Source organism: Ascaphus truei, chromosome 1 (assembly GCF_040206685.1).
Source record: "Ascaphus truei isolate aAscTru1 chromosome 1, aAscTru1.hap1, whole genome shotgun sequence".
In the NCBI taxonomy this organism is placed as follows: domain Eukaryota; kingdom Metazoa; phylum Chordata; class Amphibia; order Anura; family Ascaphidae; genus Ascaphus; species Ascaphus truei.
This window is the reverse complement of record NC_134483.1, coordinates 415,060,563-415,082,738: the sequence shown is the minus strand read 5'-3', so window position 1 is coordinate 415,082,738 and position 22,176 is coordinate 415,060,563. Positions and strand designations below refer to the sequence as shown.

The window sequence follows — 22,176 nt, the reverse complement described above, 5'->3', positions numbered from 1 at the left end:
TAATCTTTGGGCATCATTACTTAATTGCTTCATGTTTAACTAATGCAGTAAGTGAACTTTGAAGTTGAACTTCACAAACTCATGTTGCAGTGTTCCTGCTTTTGTCAGGTATTTAATGTTGCTCATCAATTGACTTTACAGATTTTATTTATTTTTTTCTCTAGGATTTTGACTCTTGGTTTGATACAAACAACTGCCTTGGAGATCAGAAGTTAGTGGAACGTCTTCATATGGTATTAAAACAATATTTTTCTCCTCCCTACTGAAAATATATTTAAATGTGATTGTTGTACAACAGATGTTTAGTCAATATTGATTAATTTTTATACAGGTACTACGGCCTTTCCTTCTTCGTCGTATAAAAGCTGAAGTTGAAAAAAGTCTGCCCCCAAAAAAGGAAATGAAAATCTATGTGGGTCTCAGCAAAATGCAGAGAGAATGGTACGTTGTCTTTTCTGCCTGATTATAAACTGATTTAGTAGTCACATGTTTTAGATTTGAGTTTAAAGATGACAAATTGTTTATACAGATTATATATAAACCTGGCCTTACTACCCCCATCCACATAACTTTTAGAAGCACCATCATACACCCAGTAGCACAAGCACGCTGCCTAGGGGTCACCCTCAACTCCTCTCTCACATTCTCCTCTCACATTTAAAACTTGGCTAAAGCCTGTCATATGTTTCCTCTACAATATTACAAAGATACGCCCTTTCCTCTGTTGCTAGACTGCTAAAACTCTTACACAGGTTCTCATTCTCTCCCGTCTTGATTACTGTAACCTCTTGCTGTCTGGCCTTCCTGCCTCTCACCTGTCTCCCCTACAATCTATCCTTAACGCTGCTGCCAGAATCGCTCTACTCTTAAATGTCTCAACGTCTCCCCTGCTGAAATCCCATCTCCTCCAGGCTTCCTATTAAATCCCGGATCTCGCACTCAATCCTCCTCACTTTTTTAAAGCTTTACACACTCCTGCTCATCCTTACATTTCTGCCCTAATTTCTCGCTATACACCATCCCGACTCTTGCGTTCTGCTCAATGTCTTCTCCCCTTTTGTGTCTAAAGCCCTTTCCTGCCTTAAACCGTTCTCACTGACTGCCCCACATCTCTGGAATGTCCTTCCCCTCAATATCCTATTAGCACCCTCTATCCACCTTTTAACACCCATCTTAAAACACACCCCCTTAATGAAGCATATGAGTAGCTCTGTGGCTGATACTATACACCTACATAAACCTTGGCCCCTTGCAGACACATTTACCAGAACACCTTCCTACCGTCTCTGTATTTTCCTCCTACTTAACAATTAGATTGTAAGCTCTTTGGGGCATGGACTCCATTTCCTAAATGTCACTTATGTCTGAAAGCACTTCTCATTATGTGTGGTTTATATTATTTGCTATTTGATTATCACGTATTACTGCTGTGGCGCTATATAAATAACGATAGAACTAATGTTCTGCAATGGTTTTTATTTTATTTTTAAACCGTTGAGAAGCTTTTTTGCTTTTGTAAGTTCAAATAAAACCTTTTTTTTTTGTACTTAATTTTCCCTAGGTACACAAGGATTTTAATGAAAGATATAGATATTTTGAATTCTTCAGGGAAGACTGACAAAATGCGGCTGTTAAATATCCTGATGCAGTTGAGAAAGTGTTGTAATCATCCATATCTCTTTGATGGGGCTGAGCCTGGTCCACCATACACAACAGATATGCACTTAGTTACAAATGGAGGCAAAATGGTGGTTCTAGACAAATTTCTGCCCAAGCTGAAGGAGCAGGGTAAGTACATACTTATCTGTATTTGTCAATGAGCACTGGCGACTGAATAGGTATCAGATGTCGATCTTTAATCATTTTACTTGGTATTGAAACCCCCTGCTTGCCCGCCTCCGTTCTCGTGCCCCCCCCCCCCCCCCCCTTACCTCAGGTGGTCGTCAAATGATGTTGTGGGGTCGTCTAACGGCATGTTCCCATGGCAATGCGACGTCGTGGCCTGACGTCACATGACCCTACCCCACAATGCTGCGTTGCCATGGGGACCCTTCTTGAGCCGGCTGAATCTCAGTAAGTAGAAGTTGCAGAGGCCTTTTGCGGTCCCCCGGCATTTCATTTTAAAGCCCTGGGGAAGAGTGCGGGACCTCTGCAACCTCTCGTGCCCCCCCCCCACCCCCCCCAAAAAAAATATCTAACTCACATGTATCTATTCTGAAGAAAATAATCTGAATGTATTTACGTTTTCTAAATAGGTTCGCGTGTGCTAATATTTAGCCAGATGACACGAGTCCTAGATATTTTAGAAGATTACTGCATGTGGAGAAATTATAAATACTGCCGGCTGGATGGGCAAACGCCACATGATGACAGACACGTTAGTAGAATTTTTTTATATTTCTGGGGGCTGGAAAATTGTATGGTAATCGTATGCTACCCTCACCTTATCTGTAAAATTACATTTTGCAGGAATCCATCAATACTTTCAATGCACCTGGTAGTTCAAAGTTCATCTTCATGCTGAGCACACGTGCCGGAGGCCTTGGAATTAATCTTGCCACAGCTGATGTGGTCATTATATATGATTCAGACTGGAACCCACAAGTGGATCTACAAGCAATGGTGTGTCTCTTAGGGAAATGTTTTCTTTTATGTATGTTTATGACTTTTTAGATTTGTTGTTTTCCTTATCGAAGTAAATTCAACTGAACAATAATTCACGGCTTGAAGGAATAAATATACAATATTTCTTTGGATCTAGTTCCAATTACATTTTTGGTTCCTCTGCATGTAAATGGGTCATCATTTCTACCCAGGTTGAACCAGAATCTAACCTCTGATCTAGTAAAACAGTTTCAGCGTGCTTTACTTTTTTTATATTTATTGTGCCTTTAGGACAGAGCACACAGAATCGGGCAAACAAAAGTTGTAAGGGTATTCAGATTTATCACTGACAACACAGTTGAAGAACGTATTGTGGAACGTGCTGAAATGAAACTACGCCTGGATTCGATTGTTATTCAACAAGGTATGTCTCTTATGGTATGATTGTTATGTCACTTTTAAGGTAACTGGTAAGAATCCATGAAGGAAGACCTACTTTACCACAAATGTTATAATGGCTAATGGATCTACTCAAAGTACAAATATTACCAAAATAATGATGCTATTTAATTGTGAAAATCCCAAAGAAGAGCTACCCTATAGGATTTCATATTGAGCTCTGGATTGTTCATCAAATACATGTAGAAATTAATTTATTAAATTAACCACATTAATCATATCAAATTAAACAGTGAATTTTAAGATTATCAAAACCAGGATTGCATATTCCCACATGTAATGAAATACAAAGTAGAGCTATAAAATGGCATGTCAAGTGAGCGACCACACGGCAGAATTTTGAAGCGACAAATTTTGTTTTTTCTCGCAGCGGCCGCATCACGTGAGCGGTTCAGCCAATGAGGGCGAACCAGCCTGGTGATGTCACGGCCACGCCTCCCCCATCAGTGTTACCGGATCGCTCAGGCGACAGGTGCATGCGACTCCTTGCGCTCTGTCGCGGGTGCGCCTTCACTATAAACGCAGCCTTAAATGCAACTGCTGAGGAAATTCATTGTTGCTTGTATCCCATTGCTAAATATTTACAACACACGTATTTACGTGTTAATAACAATACCTCTCCCAGAGGAAATTCCCACCATGGATCGTAATTTTGGAACTGAATGAGGTACTTTACAACGATTAACTGAGGGACGATATAGTTTAAAATATAAGTTAGAGTGCAGCGGTCTCTTTATTATCGTGTCAGGAATCACTGACAGAATATGCACCAATTTTGGGCCAGGTATCTTTTTCTAAAAACCAGAGGGGAAATATGTACTGATAAATTAGGTATTTGACATTACAATTAATACCCATCCAAAGTTAAAATTTAAAAATTGAACTTTAACAATGACTGTAATTAATCTAAAGCCACATTGAAACTTGGTGACATAAATATCAGTTAAGGATCTACACACAGGATATTTATCTAAAATTATAGGCTAAAGCAGAAAAATTCCGGGCATTACTGAAATCCCTGATCTCTGATTGGTTAGAATTCCGGGCATTATTAATTCAGTAATGGCAACTTGCCAACTCGCCTTTCAGAGATACAAGGGGAGCGCGGCATCTCTGTTCCTCTCAAGCACGGCAGCACATGCAGGCGCTCCCTCTCACAGCACTCTCACAGCACATGCAGGCGCTCTCTCTCTCAGCACATGCAGGCGCTCTCTCTCTCAGCACATGCAGGCGCTCTCTCTCTCAGCACATGCAGGCGCTCTCTCTCTCAGCACATGCAGGCGCTCTCTCTCACAGCACATGCAGGCGCTCTCTCACAGCACATGCAGGCGCTCTCTCTCACAGCACATGCAGGCGCTCTCTCTCACAGCACATGCAGGCGCTCTCTCACTCACTCTCAGCTGCTAGTGCTGTCAGAAGCTGGCAGGTCCCAAATAGTAACTTTGTTACTTGCAGCAAAGTAATTTCTTCCACCACTTGTATAGCTTCTGCTAAGGTGATTTTTATCTTTTTTTTTTTTTTGTTTGTAGTTAAAATCACTGTCCCCCAATTTCTTATCTTCCCATTCTCCCCCCCTCCCCACACACTTATCCCTTTCCACCTCTCACCCCTCTCACCTCTCCCCCCCCCTCACCTCTCTCCCCCCTCCCCCTCACCTCTCTCTCTCCTCCCCCTCACCTCTCTCCCCCCTCTCCCCCTCTCATTTGCTACTTTACTTCTTTTTCCTACACAGGTGCATCAACGTACAGTAGTTCCGAGTTATATATCTTTACAAAAGTGTCTATTTTATGAAAAAAGCCTATAATAGTAATAATCCCCTCAGAACACGGCATTACTGGCCAATAATGCCCTGGCTGGGTTAAAGTCCCTCGGCTTCGCCTCGTCCTTCAACTCTTCCTCCCAGGGCATTATTGGCCAGTAATGCCCTGTTCTTTGGGGATTATTACTTAAATATCACCTTATATTTTTGTTATTCTGAAACTAGCTGTAATTTTTTTCGTGGTGCAACAATGGGTTTTGTGGCTTTATAAAATAAAGCACACTGCCCATATAGTAAATGCTGTGCGAGATCTTAATCTACTAAAATATCTATATCTATATGCAATACGATACGGTGTGAGCGAATATCAGAGGCAGCACTCCAAAAAGTAGTCAAAAAAGAATTGTATTAGTGAGACATCATATCAACGTTTCGGTCCTACACACGGGACCTTCATCACCTTGAGAAAGGTCCCGTGTGTAGGACCGAAGCGTTGCATATGATGTCTCACTAATACAATTCTTTTTTGACTACTTTTTGGAGTGCTGCCTCTGATATTCGCTCACACGGTATCGTATTGCCTATTTTGTTCATACAGGATTTGCACCCACCTTTGTTTACCTGACGGAGTGCCTTGTTCTCATTTATTCACTGTATGTGTATATGTATGTTATGGTGGGTAAAAAAAGTGACAAAAACCCTCCACAGTAAAGCATAAAGCAACTGTAAATATTTTCCTGTATGAACATACAGTAATATTTACAGTTGCTATATATATAGCTATATATATATATCTATATATATATCTATATATATATATCTATATATATATCTATATATATATCCAAAAAATTGCATAGTTGCCGAATTTTGTGTTTTTACAATGATCTACCACTACATAGCATTAAAGAAATGAGCACCATGATTGTCTTCAATATCACAGACATGTTTCAGAATAGTAGAGCTTAATGTGAAAATAAAACCAATGTATAACTGTTTGCTCTTATAAGGTCAACTAATCTGTGACTATATATTATTATCTTGTTGAAAAAGACTTAATAGGAATCATTATTTTTCAGTTTTCAATAATCCCTTTTGTTTCTGTGCGCATTTTACTATTATCTGCTTAGTGTGGGCTCTATTTGTTCTTGCAGGAAGATTAGTAGACCAACATTTAAATAAAATGGGAAAGGACGAAATGCTTCAGATGATTCGACACGGCGCTACTCATGTGTTTGCATCAAAGGATAGTGAAATCACAGATGAAGACATTGATGCCATCTTAGAAAGAGGTGAAAAAAAGGTAAGTCTAATGAATATTCAACAAATTGTCTCAAATGTAAAACAATTCCAACAGCAAATCAAAACCTAGTATTTCACAATTGCCTCTTATCTTTGATTTCATCTTGGTTTACATATGCACAACTGAGCTTCTGAATAGGTGCGGTCTACGACTTTAAGTTGTTACATTAGTTTTAGATCTGATGTACCCCGGGAGAGATACTCTGGCCAAACGTTCCTATATAGTTCTGTTTGTTTAATTTTAGCAAGGTGCCATGGAACGCCATACCATTCTTTTTCAGTCGGGGAAAGCCTTCCACCTTCCACAAACCAGTTTATCCTGGTATACAATGTTTGCAATACCCAAATCATTTTTTTCCCCTTTCTCTCCCAATACATTCTCTCCTCCCACTCTCTTCCCCCCCCCCCCCCCCCAACAATTGTTGTGCGTTTTTTATCCCGTTATATTTGTGGGGGGTACAGAACAAAGGAGGTGTAAAGGGGACAATAAAACCCGATTCTGTGGTTCGAGATCTACTACCTTTTAGATTTTCTCTCATTGGAAATGTTTCGTTTTAGAATGTGGTACGCTCATGAAAGGGTGATCCAGCGAAAATGGCAATTCATCTGAATGGCAATTTCCGTACAATTTCCGTACAATCACTTTTAGAGGGTTTGTACGTGACCAATATAATGGGTAGAATGAACTAAAGGAAGAAAAAACCCTGCATGTTTTTAAAATACTCAATTTCAAACTTGTAAATTGCTTGATCTTTTTTGTTTTAGACTGCTGAAATGAAAGAGAAACTCTCAAACATGGGTGAAGGTTCACTGAGAAACTTTACTATGGAAACAGATTCCAGTGTGTATAATTTTGAAGGTGAAGATTACAGAGAAAAGAAAAAGGTGGGGCTTGTTCATTTTTTTTTTTTTTTAAAGTTTACACACCGTAACTTAAATTCTCTCCATTTAATTTCCAAAATATGTACATAGCTTTCATGTTGCTTAATTGTCTACAAATAGTCTTTCTTTTCACAAACATGGCGCTGATGAAATTGTGTAACACTACAACCGCTGCAGTCTTGAGGAAGATGTTATGTATATAATAAGAATTAAGTGCTTTGAGAGCACTTCATAAGTTTAGACTTTACTTTAATGCACACAAGTTAAGAAACTTCCTGTACCATTTCTTCACTGTACCAATCTGCTTTTATATTTTTATTTATCATTTCTGCACGTTATAGTACACCAATCATCAGTTTTGGGGACATGATTTTAGACAAACCTGCTTCCTGTGGTACATGCATCTAAAAAAATCATTTGCAGAGCCCTTTCAGTTTCAACAGTGCACAATAACAGTGCTGCTAATACCATATGTATTTGTACCAGATGGCATTTACGGAGTGGATTGAGCCGCCCAAGCGTGAACGTAAGGCCAACTATGCTGTGGATGCCTATTTCAGGGAAGCACTGCGTGTCAGTGAACCAAAAGTACCAAAGGTAAGTTGGTGAAACACCTTGACACATAGAACAGGTATTTTGTGCATGCTTCGTAACACTATTCAAATCCATAGCACTGCTGTTGGAGTGCTTTTTGGACGTATCGGCTTTCTGTTCAAAAGCTCTATCTTGTTACACTTATTTAAATTGGTACTCTTGACTAAAACTGTCTCTTATTTTATGGACAAGTTTGAAAATAAATACTAAAAGGTTTGTTTTTGTAATTTTGACCTGGGACCGTTTGTCTGCTGCAGCGATGCTAGAGTGAACCTACAAATGAATGACCATATTCCAGTGAATGAACTCATTTAAATAATCCCAAACAAGCCAAAGCAATGTCTTCCAATCAAAATCCATCTATCTCCTTTTAGTGTTGGATGTAAGAGCAGCTCTAATTAGTCCAGACAATCACATGGTAATGAGTCACAAAATGGCTTCTTGCTAAACTGCTGCTGTCAAGTACCCAGAGTTTTGAGAAATAAAAGGACATTTCTTTGACTGTAAGAAAAGTTTAATAGGCACCTTATTTTAATGTTTAGAAAAGTTTAACATTGTTTTAAAGTAAATTAAGGCCTCCAGGAACTAAAATAAATCAACTAGGCTAGTGAAAATACATCATATTATTTATTAGTGGATGGCCACAATATGCTTCTATTCAGTGACTGACTGGGTGGTCATTTACTGAATTTAATGACCGGTCATTAATTGGACATACCTAGGTATTAAGGAATTGCAATTAGGCCTAGATTAGTCATTACAATACAGTACTGTTTTGTCACAGATGGCCGACAATAAAAAGGAATGTGGAAGAAAATACAAACGCTTCCAGTACACTGAGCAACAGCTAGCAGGAACAATAAGTGCAAACAAATCATCTGTTGACTGAAATTCCTAAAGGGACTTTAATCAATAAATTGCATGGAAAAACAGTAGAAGGGAGATGTATAGGGCCACCACCAGTCCAGACAAATTGGAAAATTGGATTTTGGGCGGAACCAAAATTGGTTTCCACATGCATCCAGAGGAAGTTTAAAGAGGCAGTACAAAATGTTATGGTTGATACCCAGCAAATGAACCCATTTACTGATAATAGACCAGGAGATAAGTTGCTCAAACTATTTCTGAAGCGATGAACAAGCATTAGTAAGCGTAATGCCGAAATAATCTCAAAAGCTCTAGCCTGCGTTACTGCTAATCAGATCCTTGAATGGTTCAATCTGCTGGAGCAGTACATCAATGAAGAAAACTGTCCTTAAGTACTACTAGATGGCAAAAGAATTTACAAGACAGATGAAGGTAAAGTCTAATGTTGCCCTAAAACTGCCACGGTGCTGGGGCCTGTTTCAGTTTCAGTATTCCAATTTCTATGAAGTTACCGGTGGTCAGGAGAAGGAATGCATAACAGTTCAAGCCAATTTCTCTGCAAGTGGGAAAGTGGTTCCACCCATGGTGGTTTCCCTACCAGTGTATCGTATCCCACGAGATATTGCAGTCTCCAAACCCATTACATTGTGCGAAGCGACCCCGGGTGGATGGTGGCTGCAACATGTTATGAATCCACTTCAAACTGTTTCTACCCGTGGCTGGTTAGCAATAATGTGACTTTCCCAATTGTTTTACTGTTGGATGGCGACAAGACGCATATTAACATGGAACTGCAACATTTTTGTATTAGAAACAAACAAACTAATGTTCAGCTTACCACATAATGACACTCATATTTTGCAATCGTGTGACCTGTGTGTATTTTGCCTACTTAAGGTGGAATGGCAAAGCAGTTAGACATTTTAAACAGAATTTGTTGCTCTTTGTTTCACAACAAAAGACAGAAGCCCAAAGCTACATCCAATTTGCCAAATACACATTGAAAATACCTATATATTCTCTTGAAAAAGGGTCATTTAGTTAGACCCTTTGGCCAAAGCATTATAAGCCTGCAAGCCACATCAAGGCGTGAGGCCTCTAACTCACATGCTGCCAGCCGTGTCTTCGGCGACGCGACGCCATGGCAACACGCGTCAAATGACACGGTGGGGTCATGTGATGTTACATGACCCGCAACATCATTTGACCCAGACATTGGGAGAGGGGGGGTGGCGTGAACGCTGCGGCTCCCAGGAAGGGGACCGCAGATCAAAAAGTTTGCACACTGCTGATCTAAACCAACAATTAACGCCATTAACCATTAATGACATGAACCACACAATACCGTCAATCTTGGGTCTACTAGAGATGGATGTCGGCGCAATTGAGGAACCTGTGGATTTACCAAACCATATTGACAAAAATCTAAAAATCCCAGCTCAACAACGTTCACGTACAATCTGTTATTTGTACAAGATCCTGGGACCCCACCAGACATACCCACACCAGTGGATTGTCCGTCTACACCAAAGCAAACAACCCCTGAAAGTGTATGGGAAACATCTTCACTGGCCTCAGGAAGATGTTGGTAAAGGCAAGCAGAGTGGGGCAGTGTCCACCCTTCGATACAACTTCTGAACGGTGGAAAGAATACCACGATGAGTGATCAGATGAAGGTTGAAAAAGATGCTAAGCAGACAGGATGGGCAGTACGTCAAAAGGGAAGCAGCCACACAAGTGCAAAAGGAAAATAGAATTTGCAGAAGATGAGACCACTACAGATGACAATGAAATGTCCCATGGTTCCGATGGCAGTGTCAATCAAGAAAGTGAAGTGGCTGTGAGGTTACTTCAGCGGAAATCAGCTCGCATGTTGAATATCAAGATTAACTTTTCCTGGATGTAGTAATAGCCAAAAGTGGGGACGAGGTGGAAGTTATATCTAGGAGTGGGCCACAAAAATTGAAGTGGCCAGACGTGGACAAAATTTGGCACAGTAAAGAAAACGTTAAACAATCAACCCACCCCGCCTGCTCTCATCCAGGGTTAATTATGCTGTTCTTGAAACTAGCAAGTACAGGCCTGTGAAATTAAGTTTTCTTGCACCGTACTGCAAGACCTTGATGGTTCGGTTGTTCATTATTAATTACATTCAGTAATTTGTATTAAAACACACTAATCATTCATTGTTCTTGGTCCAAAATTTTTGGGATAAATGTTTTTTTTTTTTTTTTTTACTGAAACTATTCCTCTCCAAAAATAACCATTAATATTACGTGATTGTGTTGATTTGGGGTGAATATTTTTTTTTTTTTTTTTAATCTTGCCTGGTCATTCATAGGGAAGTTAGCCCTAGTTATAAGCAGTTTTCCATGATGAAATTACCTTTTTATATTGTATGTTTTTAAATCTCCTATGACGTAAAATTTAGTGGTCTTCTCATGAAGGTAGCTGTTTTCAGCATGGTTGGCGATTTAGAGAATGTTCCCCGATACAAAACGTTTACAGAGGCTGTGATTAATTTTCGTTGTCATATGCAATGTGTACACCGTAAATCATTTTTTTTCCTAAATCCTCAGGCTCCAAGACCTCCAAAACAGCCAAATGTTCAGGATTTTCAATTCTTCCCTCCACGCCTGTTTGAGTTGTTGGAAAAGGAAATTCTTTACTACAGAAAAACAATTGGTTATAAGGTGAGATTTCAGTGTTCTTGGGCTCGAAGTCTGAAATATGATTTAGACATATTAAAGATAAATAGAAACGTATACATTGTGTTTGCATTTAATGAGAACTCAAACTTAAACTTTTTAAGCACTGCAATACTTTGATTTAAATACATTTATAATTTCTTGCATCACTTAGGTACCTCGCAACCCTGAGGTGCCTAATGCAACCCAAGCACAGAAGGAAGAACAGATCAAAATTGATGAAGCGGAGCAACTCAATGATGAAGAATTGGAGGAAAAGGAAAAACTCCTGACACAGGTGTGCTAAAATCAAAGTACAGGCAGTCCTTGTTTTACAACGCTTCGCTTTACAACGAATGGCTTATCCAACGCTATGCAATGCATACCTATGTTCATTTTTACAACGCCAAAATGGCTTATCCAACGCTCTTACGACACTTTGCAAAGTTGTTTATGTATATATAATATATATATTATACTATATTATACTATATAATATTATATTTTTATATTATATTATATATTATGTTATATTATATATATATATATATATATATATATATATATATAATACAGTATATACACTATATAATTTATGTGTATGCTGCATATCTTATTGTCTGCGTAAAATACTTTGTTTATTTTAGCATTAAAAATGCCTTCAGGAACGGAACCTTTCATTTAAACAGTGTTCCCATGGGAAAACGTGTTTCGCTTTACAACGTTTCGCTATCCAACGCCATTTTGAGTAACGCATTGTGTCGGATAACAGAGGACTGCCTCTACACTGTGAAAACTTGTTTTATCTAACAGATGTGTGCTTCCACCCCACAGTTGGTTACTTGCATTCAAGATATACGTAAAACTGAATACCTTGCAATTGAATATATTTAGAATAAACATGTCTACATTTGATTTGATGGTGATGTGGGGAAATCTCAATCAAGGAAGCGATCTGAAATATGCAGAAATACCTCCCCCTACTCACTTTTCAATCTATGCTTTGGTCATATCTCTTTAGATTCCATTACAATTCATAGCCCACATTATTTACCTGCAGTTAATGTTTGCGCAGAACCTCTTGAGTTCTATCTACACTGCAAAGCTCGCATTCCATGGTATCTTGTAAACTAAAAGGAAAAACTAATCCAACAACTCCTATTTCCCTTGTAGCTTGATTGAATGATTGAATGCTTTTTTTCCCCCAGGGATTTACCAACTGGAATAAAAGAGATTTTAACCAGTTTATAAAAGCTAATGAAAAATGGGGCCGTGATGACATTGAAAATATAGCTCGGGAAGTAGAAGGCAAAACTCCAGAGGATGTAATTGAATACTCAGGTAAATTTTGTGTGCAGTGTCTCAAATGCTTCATACTTTTTTTCTTTTCTTGTAGTGCTGGGACTGTACGCAACTTTAGACCAGGTTTTGCAGGCGTATTGGTCCCGTTCCCAAAAGAGCTTTCATTTAAATTGGTTTCCTTAGTTGTAGAACGATAATGACTTGCCTGTCTGAGTGAGCAAAAGGGAGTCCAGCGCACCAAAAAATAGTAAAAAATCAAGATGGCAAAAAAGGTCATTTAATGACTATATCAAGTCATGGTTGTATCAATGTTTCGGTGGTAACATGCAGCTTTATCCCATTTGGCTATTTTATTTTACCTTAGACCCATTGCAGGGGCACCCCAAATGGCTTGACCTGATTCCCCCTCTTCACTGTGAAAATGGACATGCATTATTTCTTGTTTGTTGTATCATAGAAACATCATTCTGGCATTTTTTTTCTCCAGCTGTCTTCTGGGAAAGATGCAATGAGCTCCAAGACATTGAGAAGATCATGGCTCAGATCGAGAGGGGAGAAGCCAGAATTCAGAGAAGGATTAGCATAAAAAAAGCACTAGACACAAAGGTACTTCTGTAAAATGTTTGATGTGCTCTTTAGGTGAAACCGTGCTTCATATTTAACAACCTATGTGACATCCTTCAGTTACCAGACAATGGCTAGATGATGCTAATTTTTAGTTAGTTTTTTTTCTTTTTATGTGGATTTCTTGTTTCCTGTTTAAACATCTGCTGATGTGATATTTCATTGTAATTGCATTATGCAAACACCCCCTCCCCCCATATTTTGCATTTTAGAACTTTGTGTACATTTCTAACATTGCAGATAGTGGCGTTAATCAAATGCATGTAGTTTCACAAGCCCCAACATTATTCTGACTATTTTCATCTACTTGCTTGTAGATTGGTCGATATAAGGCTCCTTTCCATCAATTGAGGATATCTTATGGCACCAACAAAGGAAAGAATTACACTGAGGAAGAGGATCGTTTTCTCATCTGCATGCTGCACAAGCTTGGTTTTGATAAGGAAAATGTATATGATGAGCTTAGACAGTGTATCCGGAACTCTCCGCAGTTCAGATTTGACTGGTTTCTTAAATCAAGGACCGCAATGGTGAGCATTTGTAATTCCCATAGACATGGCTTATAACGTGTGTTTATTTGCTATGGCCCAAGGCAAGGATGCGCAAACTTTTTTTTGTCTGCGCCACCCTGCTTGCTCTCCTTGCCCTGCTCGCACCCCATCTTACCTTTTCTCCTGCGTTTTCTGTTGTCACGGCGTCATTTGATGGCACGTGGCCAGAACCCGCTGGAGACAAGGTAAGGGACTTGGAGGCCTTGTGCGCTCCCCCGGCAGGAAATTTGCGCACTCCTGGCTTAAGGCAACATTTTAGTACTTAATGATGCAATGTATCAAGTTGCAGTGGGACTTAAAATACTCATGAGAAATGTAGAACATTTCATATCTGTAAAACATTTTGACAAATTTAAATGATACTTGGCATATTTATCCAGCATACGGTCCATTTTGGAGGACAGCATAATTTCTAGTCCTGTTTTTCTTGTAATTTAATTCCATTAAATATGCCATGGTCAGCCATTACAACTGCAAAGTAAGCTAACTTTTTCTAACATTTTCCTGTAACAAACTCTCTGCTAACAAGTTTGAACAGGCTAGTAATTGTTTTTCAAAAATGCACCTTTTTTTTTAAATTTGAATGCTTTCTAGGAACTTCAAAGAAGATGCAATACCTTAATCACTTTAATTGAAAGAGAGAACCTTGAACTGGAAGAAAAGGAGAAGGCAGAGAAAAAGAAGCGAGGACCAAAAAATTCCTCTGTAAGACATTTTACATGTGTTACTAGTGTTTAGAATTTGCACTACCATGTTATGGGTATTGATGCATCATTTTTTTAATATGCAGTGGGAAGCAGCAGACTGAACATGACTTTAATATTCTCATAGTTTAATCTTTTGCAACATTTAGAGTGCATTCCTAACCCTCCCCCCTGTTTTTGACAGACAACTATTTTAAAGACCGTGGCAACCTTATGTCTCACATTCTTCACATTATGCCCTGTATACAATGCTGTTTAGAATGTATGTTTGGGTATCCTTAGTAGGTTTGCATCCCAACTTGCTTACATACTTTTACAGTTCTAAATGCTCAAATGCTAGCTCTTTGACGTTTCATACCATTATGCATGTAGCAGCTTTTGTATAATAATTATGCTAGTCCAAAGTCTGAATATTAAACTTGAGGTAAATAAATTGTAAGGTTCTCATTCTCTAATCTTAATGTTGCAGGCACAAAAACGCAAGGTAGATGGCACTCCTGATGGCAGAGGAAGGAGGAAGAAACTTAAGCTTTGAAGAAATGTATATTTTGTAATCACTAAATTTCTAAAGTAGTTCTTTACTTTACGGGTCTTCATCAGATGTACTGTACACTGATCACCTATTATGTCATGGTATATGTCCGGTTCATCTGTTTACTGAACTAAGAACATAGTACTTATTGTAGTTAATTCCCCTTTTTTAAATATAACAGCTGTGCTGGACTTTTTTTTTTTACCATTTACATTTGAAATAATAAAATAGGCTTCATTTAATAATGTGCTAATGTGTTTTTTTCTCTACTGCTATTCGGACTGTATAAATTTCTGTAAAGAACTATTTTTGTATCGTCTTTGAATAAATACTAACATGTTTAGCGCTCGCTTCATGTTATCCAGAAGAATACATAATTATTGTCTTGATTCTTAAATATTTGCTTCAGTGTATTTCTTAACTTGTGTAGTACACAGTTGAGTATTGGCAAAGTTTATAGGGTGTGTTTTTATAATGGCTGTGATTTTGAAGTGAAGTGTTGTCTTATCTACTCAAATGTGTGATGTGCATATGGAAAAGCATTTGTTTGATTTCAGCGAGAGGACCTAAAATGTGTCCTTTACTACTGGTATCTTAGTATGGTCTATGGCCCCTTACTGAATAGAACTAATTTGTTTAGTTGTGTATCCAAATAAAAGTAAGTTTAGCTTAACTAGACAGCTTTTTTTTTTCCCTAGCTATTTTTAATTTATATAACTAATGAATATACTCTAATTGATCTGCATGATGCATAACCTGAAATATTTTTTTTTTTGTGATTTGCTGAAACACTAATCATTTTTTTTTAAAGCCACTGACAAAAAAATAAGACATGGACAAGAAAGCATTAGAGTACAACAATCGTTCTAAATTATATTTACATCTCTAGTACAATTAAAATGCAATGTTGGAACTATTTATTTTGATGGATAAAGGTGCACTTCTCCTGTGCGTTTTTTAATTTCTTTTAAAGATTGCATTTCTGTACTGTACAGCAGTTTGATTTCACCCCAGTTTATTCCTAAAAAAAAAAAATGTTTAAATGGCTGATAAACCCCATTTCACTATTCCAATAGTTAACTTCAAAGAATAGTGATCAGATAAAGATAAGATGGCTTTTCTGATGATGGTTTGTTCTCTGCTTGGAAAAATGCTCATGTGATAAATAAACAGTAGGCTCTACTTTTTTCAAATAACCAACCTCATTTTTTTGGGTGGGGGTTTATTTGCTTCAAAGGGTATCCTGCTGATCTCAAATTCAATATAGGTCATTGTTGTGAACCTCCATCCTTTTCTGTTGTCTCGTACTTGACTCAGTTGAAGTTCTTGGAATAGATTGTTTGTTCCTATTTTGTAGACCACTGAACACTGACGCTTGAACACACAGTAGATGTGATGAGAAATAAAATTGCTAACACCCAGCATGATATGCCAAATAATCCATTTGGCATATCATGCTGGGTGTTGGTGACTATGAACCTTTTTCTTGGCTCATTATAGACCAGATTCATCTGGGGGCCATTATCTTTCACTTCCCCCTACCCTTCTCACACCACCTCACCCCCTCTTACACTCCCACGGGACAGGGGAGCAGGAACTGAGACTAGAGAGCAGGGACAGGTCTGGGACTTGCTAGCAGGAAACAGACTGGGGCAATCTAGTTAAATAGCAACGACCTTTAATATGAACAGGACTCCAATACAGAACAGTACTGGTACAGGAACAGATCAGAGGCAGAAGCATGGGAATAGAAGTCTGACACATAAAACAAAGGCAAGGGAGAAACAGGAAACTATAAGGACAGAGAACAGGAGCAACAAGAAGACAGACAGAGGAACCCCAGAGCAGCCAGAAAGCAGCCGCATACTCGGTGGACAGAGAAATGAACTATGGCTGGGAGCAGGATGTCTAGGAGACCCTGACAGCGCTCTACCATTTCAGGGATGCCTTGTGGAAAAGCTACAAAATAACTAGCACTACCAAGGATCTTAATAACTACAGATGCCTGCAGAATATGTGCACAAGGCAAACAAGACATGCAAAAAGCACAATATTACCCTGACAATCTTTGCCAGAATACATCAAACCCAGCTAACTTCTGGAAGGTTATCCACAATATATACCAGCCTTCTAGCCATCAACAACCAAGTAATAACACTAAGGAAGATATTACTCTGACAAATCCCACTGACATTGCAAATGCATTCAATGATTACTTTGTGGGGTGTGCTAACTTATTAGCGAAACGCAACCCAAACCACAAACATGAACCTCATTCCGAGAGCACCCTATAGCCCCACCCTCTCCCAACACTGCCCACAATTTTCAATTAGTCCCAGTATTTGTGGAGGAGATTACAAAAGCGTTCCTCCAATTTAAACTAACCAGGCAATGTGGACCTGATTTACTGCAATCTAAGTTCTTAAAACTTGGAGCCCCAGCCATTGCCAAACCAATTGCTTCCATACTCAACTCTATTCTGTCTGCAGGCCATATCCCTAAGACCTGGAAAAAAAGTTGTCCCAATCTTAAAGTGGGGTCAAAAAACACTGTCTCAAATGACAGTTTGGCTGCACACAGACCTAGTTCACCTCCACCCCACTCACTCAGAGAGGCAGCATGAGGGGGGTAAACCCCACAGTATAGCCTGCCACTGCCTGTAGCTACTAGGACTTATGTGACAGGAGGCAGAAAGTATAGCCTGGACCAGGCATGGTTACACTCTCCCCTGGTTGAAAAAACCCATGTCCTCACTGGTAACCAATTTGGAGCACCATCCATTAACCTGGAGCCTGCAATACAATAACAGGTTACACATGTAAGATGGTATGACATTAACCAGACTACAGTATACAGACATTGGGAACCCATGTCATCCACTGATTACAGTGATGATAATAACAGAAAACTTTCAACATAAAGTATATGATCCCTATTTGTAAAACTTGAGGTCGGGTTTCTTACACACCGGCCCATCGAAAGCCCTGGCCCACATAAAATGTGTCTTAGGCGGACCAGGCTTCTGACGGAGTTCCACCCGATCCTTATAGATACTCCGTCCCACTATCCATTCCCGCATGATGCTACAAATTCAGAACTCGTCTATAAACATTTGGACTGCAGATGGTCCGGTACTGCCTGCTTTAGCCATTCATCCCTATTGGCATCAATCTCATCCATGATGGGTTCTGGTACATAGGGGAACTCATACCCATGAGATTGTCTGTATCTATAAAGGACGGCTCTATCTGCCCTACTTAACTTTAGTAATTTGTGGTGCCCGCCTGACCAAGTAAAACCCAAAATTTAGGTTCCAACTTTTGATACAATATAGCTGGTCCTTTAGGTGTTACTACCCCTAGTTTGAGGTTGTGTACCCTCTTACGGAGGGCCCCAGCTGTGTCCTCTGGGAAATATTTACCCTGCTTTTACCAATGATCCACCATAGGACCATCCACCAGAAAGAACCTAGTCCTGTTCATACTGGCAGCGTAGCCCTGAAACATAGGGTCCCACCACTTAAGGGGTTCCCCTGACATGTTCTGGTTTCGGGCTACTGGACCTAGTGTCAATATGTGATGACACTCCAGATGTGGCGGATTGTTGAGATAAAGAGGATTCTCTAAAAGACCTGAATGACCCAGGGGACCTAGCCACAGGAATGCGACTGGAAGCAGGTATTTCTCCCTCTGACTCGTCAGACCAACCATTCCTTCCCCCAAAATCTCAGTCCCTTAGATCAGTGGACAAATCAGGGGACAGATCATCACTGGGAAAATGAGACAAAAAATAGATGGGGTCAGCAGGTGCAGAACTAGTACCTGTAGTATGGGTAAATGTAGTGGAGGGGGTCATGACACTGTCCTGAACAGGGGTGACATGGGGAGGGACATGTGTGTGTAAGGCTGGTGAACGGAGCCTAACTGTGTCCATGGCCAGTCCTTGTGGTGCGGGCTTATCACGGTCCCAGGGGGTGGTATTGAGGTGGCATCATGGATCCAACAACAACTTCCTCTGAGTGGGGTCATCTGGGTGTGAGAGGCAGCAGAGCACAGTTCCGGTCGAGGTTCCGCATCTGGTATAGGTACCATCTTGGTGACGTCAGCAGAGATGGGCGATCTCACGAGGGTCCCATGCTGGCACAAGCCTGGCGGTTAGGGTGACGTCACGTCCGGCCGCGCCGGAATTGCATCCCTCCTATGCGCACCGAACATGGCGCCGTCTGGCTCCTCGTCTGGGTAGGCCGCAGCAGGATCCTGGTTAAAGTAAGAGGTTGGAGCCTCACCCATCCGAAGGTAGGGGACATCCTCCGGATCCACCTCATGCAGCTCCTTCACTGCTCCGGCGTCTTCCTCTGGCGTAAAACAGGATCCTTTATTGTTGCAGCCACTGCAGTTGTTATTACAGTGAATGCATAGAGTTTTAGGATAGGTTCTAAACCTCTGGATGGTACCGGCCTTCTTGCAGTCTTGAGGCCTTGTCCTCTGTTTCGATCTTGAGCTGCAGTCATCCCCAGGAGGGAGAGACTAGAACTGCATGTCTCTACCCCAGGAGGGGGAGAACTCAACTGACTATAATTTAGAACACTTCTTCCCTATTGGACAGAAGGGGAGGGCACAAGGTCTGCACCATGATTGGCTGTAAACAGACCCAGTTCTAACTACAACCCTGTCACTCAGAGAGGCAGCATGAGGGGTGTTAACCCCACATAATAGCCTGCCACTGCCTGTAGCTACTAGGACTTACGTGACAGGAGGCAGAAAGTATAGCCTGGACCAGTCATGGCTACACTTGCATAGAAACTGCAGAGATATCACTGTCCATTTATCAAAATCAGTAAATCTTGAGTGTTCTGGACCATAAAATAAATTGAATCTATATGTGGAAGTTTATGGGATGGTGAAAATCAATGATACCTAGCCAGAGAGAGATACAGGTAATCAGTAATAATTTACATGTCTGCACCTGTCTTGTCCTGATTCGGAGGTATGTCCTAAAACAAAGGGGCCCATGTTTTCACAAAAGCAAGTATAAATTCTCAAAAAATAATAAGATACGCTCATTTTACTACCATCAGCTCGGAGACGGCGAGCAGCTCTGCACATACCTAACCCGCATCTCCTGCAGTGCAGAAATGTCTAAGGGACCAGCAGTCGGAATTGATCTTGGCACCACCTACTCATGTGTGGGAGTCTTCCAACATGGGAAGGTGGAGATCATTGCCAACGACCAGGGCAACAGGACCACACCCAGCTATGTGGCCTTCACAGATACAGAAAGGCTGATCGGTGATGCAGCCAAAAACCAAGTTGCAATGAACCCCACAAACACAGTTTTTGATGCAAAGCGTCTGATTGGCCGCAGATTTGAGGATGCAGTTGTGCAGTCTGATATGAAGCACTGGCCTTTCGATGTTGTGAGTGATGGCGGAAGACCAAAGGTCCAAGTAGAATACAAAGGAGAATCAAAGACCTTCTTCCCAGAAGAGGTGTCTTCTATGGTATTGACCAAGATGAAGGAGATTGCTGAAGCTTACCTTGGAAAGACCGTAACAAATGCTGTAGTTACTGTGCCTGCCTACTTCAATGACTCCCAGCGTCAAGCTACAAAGGATGCCGGCACCATAGCGGGTCTCAACGTTTTGCGCATCATTAATGAGCCAACTGCAGCAGCTATTGCTTATGGCTTGGACAAAAAGGTTGGAGCAGAAAGAAACGTGTTGATCTTTGATCTTGGTGGTGGTACCTTTGATGTTTCTATTCTGACAATTGAGGACGGTATCTTTGAAGTCAAATCTACAGCTGGCGACACTCACTTGGGTGGAGAAGACTTTGACAACCGCATGGTGAATCACTTTGTAGCAGAATTTAAAAGGAAGCATAAGAAAGACATCATTGACAACAAGAGAGCTGTTCGCCGTCTCCGCACTGCCTGCGAGCGTGCTAAGCGCACATTGTCCTCCAGCACACAGGCCAGCATTGAAATTGATTCCCTCTATGAAGGAATAGACTTCTATACTTCCATTACCAGAGCTCGCTTTGAAGAACTGAATGCTGATCTCTTCAGGGGCACCCTGGATCCCGTGGAGAAGTCACTTCGTGATGCCAAACTTGACAAGTCCCAGATCCATGATATAGTGTTGGTTGGTGGGTCTACTCGTATCCCAAAAATCCAAAAGCTTCTCCAGGATTTCTTCAATGGCAAAGAGCTGAACAAGAGCATCAACCCTGATGAGGCTGTGGCTTATGGTGCTGCTGTGCAAGCTGCCATCTTGTCTGGTGATAAGTCTGAGAATGTGCAAGACCTCTTGCTGCTGGATGTTACCCCCCTGTCTTTGGGTATTGAGACTGCTGGTGGTGTCATGACTGTCCTGATCAAACGTAACACAACCATCCCCACAAAACAAACGCAGACCTTCACAACTTACTCTGATAACCAACCTGGGGTCTTGATTCAGGTATATGAAGGAGAGAGGGCGATGACAAAGGATAATAACCTTCTGGGTAAATTTGAGCTGACCGGCATCCCCCCAGCTCCCCGTGGTGTCCCACAGATTGAGGTGACATTTGACATTGATGCCAATGGTATCCTAAATGTGTCTGCTGTGGACAAGAGCACTGGCAAGGAGAACAAGATTACCATTACAAACGATAAAGGTCGTTTGAGCAAGGAAGATATTGAGCGTATGGTTCAAGATGCTGAGAAGTACAAAGCAGAAGATGAGAAACAGAGGGACAAAGTCTCCTCCAAGAACTCTTTGGAGTCCTATGCCTTCAACATGAAAGCAACTGTGGAAGATGAGAAGCTTCAAGGCAAAATCAGTGATGAGGACAAACAGAAAATTCTGGAAAAGTGCAATGAGATAATTGCATGGCTGGACAAGAATCAGTCTGCTGAGAAGGATGAGTTTGAACATCAACAGAAGGAACTGGAGAAGGTGTGCAATCCAATCGTTACAAAGCTGTACCAGGGTGCAGGTGGCATGCCAGGTGGGATGCCTGGTGGCTTCCCTGGTGCTGGTGGTGCTCCATCAGGTGGTGGATCCTCTGGTCCCACTATTGAAGAGGTCGACTAAATATATACCGGAATGAAGTTCACAAAGGTTTTGTCGTCTTGTAACTCCTAGGACACTTTGTATTGATGGCTGTTCAAAACTAATTCCCATTTAATTAAGCTGCTGTACAAAAGAACTTTGGGCATTCTTAATACTTGAAGTCACTCCATAAGGCAGGAGAAAAGAACACCATTGCACTTTAACTGTACTGTAACAGAAATTTGGGTCCAGACGAATAAAATCTCTTGATTGGCA

The 22,176-nt window shown here is 40.6% G+C and overlaps 2 protein-coding genes across 2 annotated transcripts in view; both read left to right on the top strand.

Moving 5' to 3' along the window:
- The window catches only part of SMARCA5 (SNF2 related chromatin remodeling ATPase 5), a 30,360-nt gene extending 14,358 nt beyond the window's left edge, over positions 1–16,002 (top strand). The window contains exons 9-24 of the mRNA XM_075614395.1: positions 165–233; positions 332–441; positions 1,562–1,788; positions 2,256–2,377; positions 2,470–2,622; positions 2,896–3,028; positions 5,977–6,125; positions 6,890–7,009; positions 7,493–7,603; positions 11,047–11,160; positions 11,330–11,452; positions 12,363–12,495; positions 12,944–13,062; positions 13,398–13,610; positions 14,226–14,336; positions 14,805–16,002. Coding sequence (XP_075470510.1) covers positions 165–233; positions 332–441; positions 1,562–1,788; positions 2,256–2,377; positions 2,470–2,622; positions 2,896–3,028; positions 5,977–6,125; positions 6,890–7,009; positions 7,493–7,603; positions 11,047–11,160; positions 11,330–11,452; positions 12,363–12,495; positions 12,944–13,062; positions 13,398–13,610; positions 14,226–14,336; positions 14,805–14,870 — 2,073 coding nt within the window. The 3' untranslated portion in view covers positions 14,871–16,002. The remainder of the gene's footprint in view (positions 1–164; positions 234–331; positions 442–1,561; positions 1,789–2,255; positions 2,378–2,469; positions 2,623–2,895; positions 3,029–5,976; positions 6,126–6,889; positions 7,010–7,492; positions 7,604–11,046; positions 11,161–11,329; positions 11,453–12,362; positions 12,496–12,943; positions 13,063–13,397; positions 13,611–14,225; positions 14,337–14,804) is intronic.
- Positions 16,003–19,918: 3,916 nt separating this feature from the next.
- On the top strand, positions 19,919–22,176 carry LOC142502827 (heat shock cognate 71 kDa protein). The gene has a single exon (XM_075614383.1). The coding sequence runs from the start codon at positions 20,002–20,004 to the stop codon at positions 21,940–21,942; it is 1,941 nt and encodes a 646-aa protein (XP_075470498.1). The 5' UTR covers positions 19,919–20,001; the 3' UTR covers positions 21,943–22,176.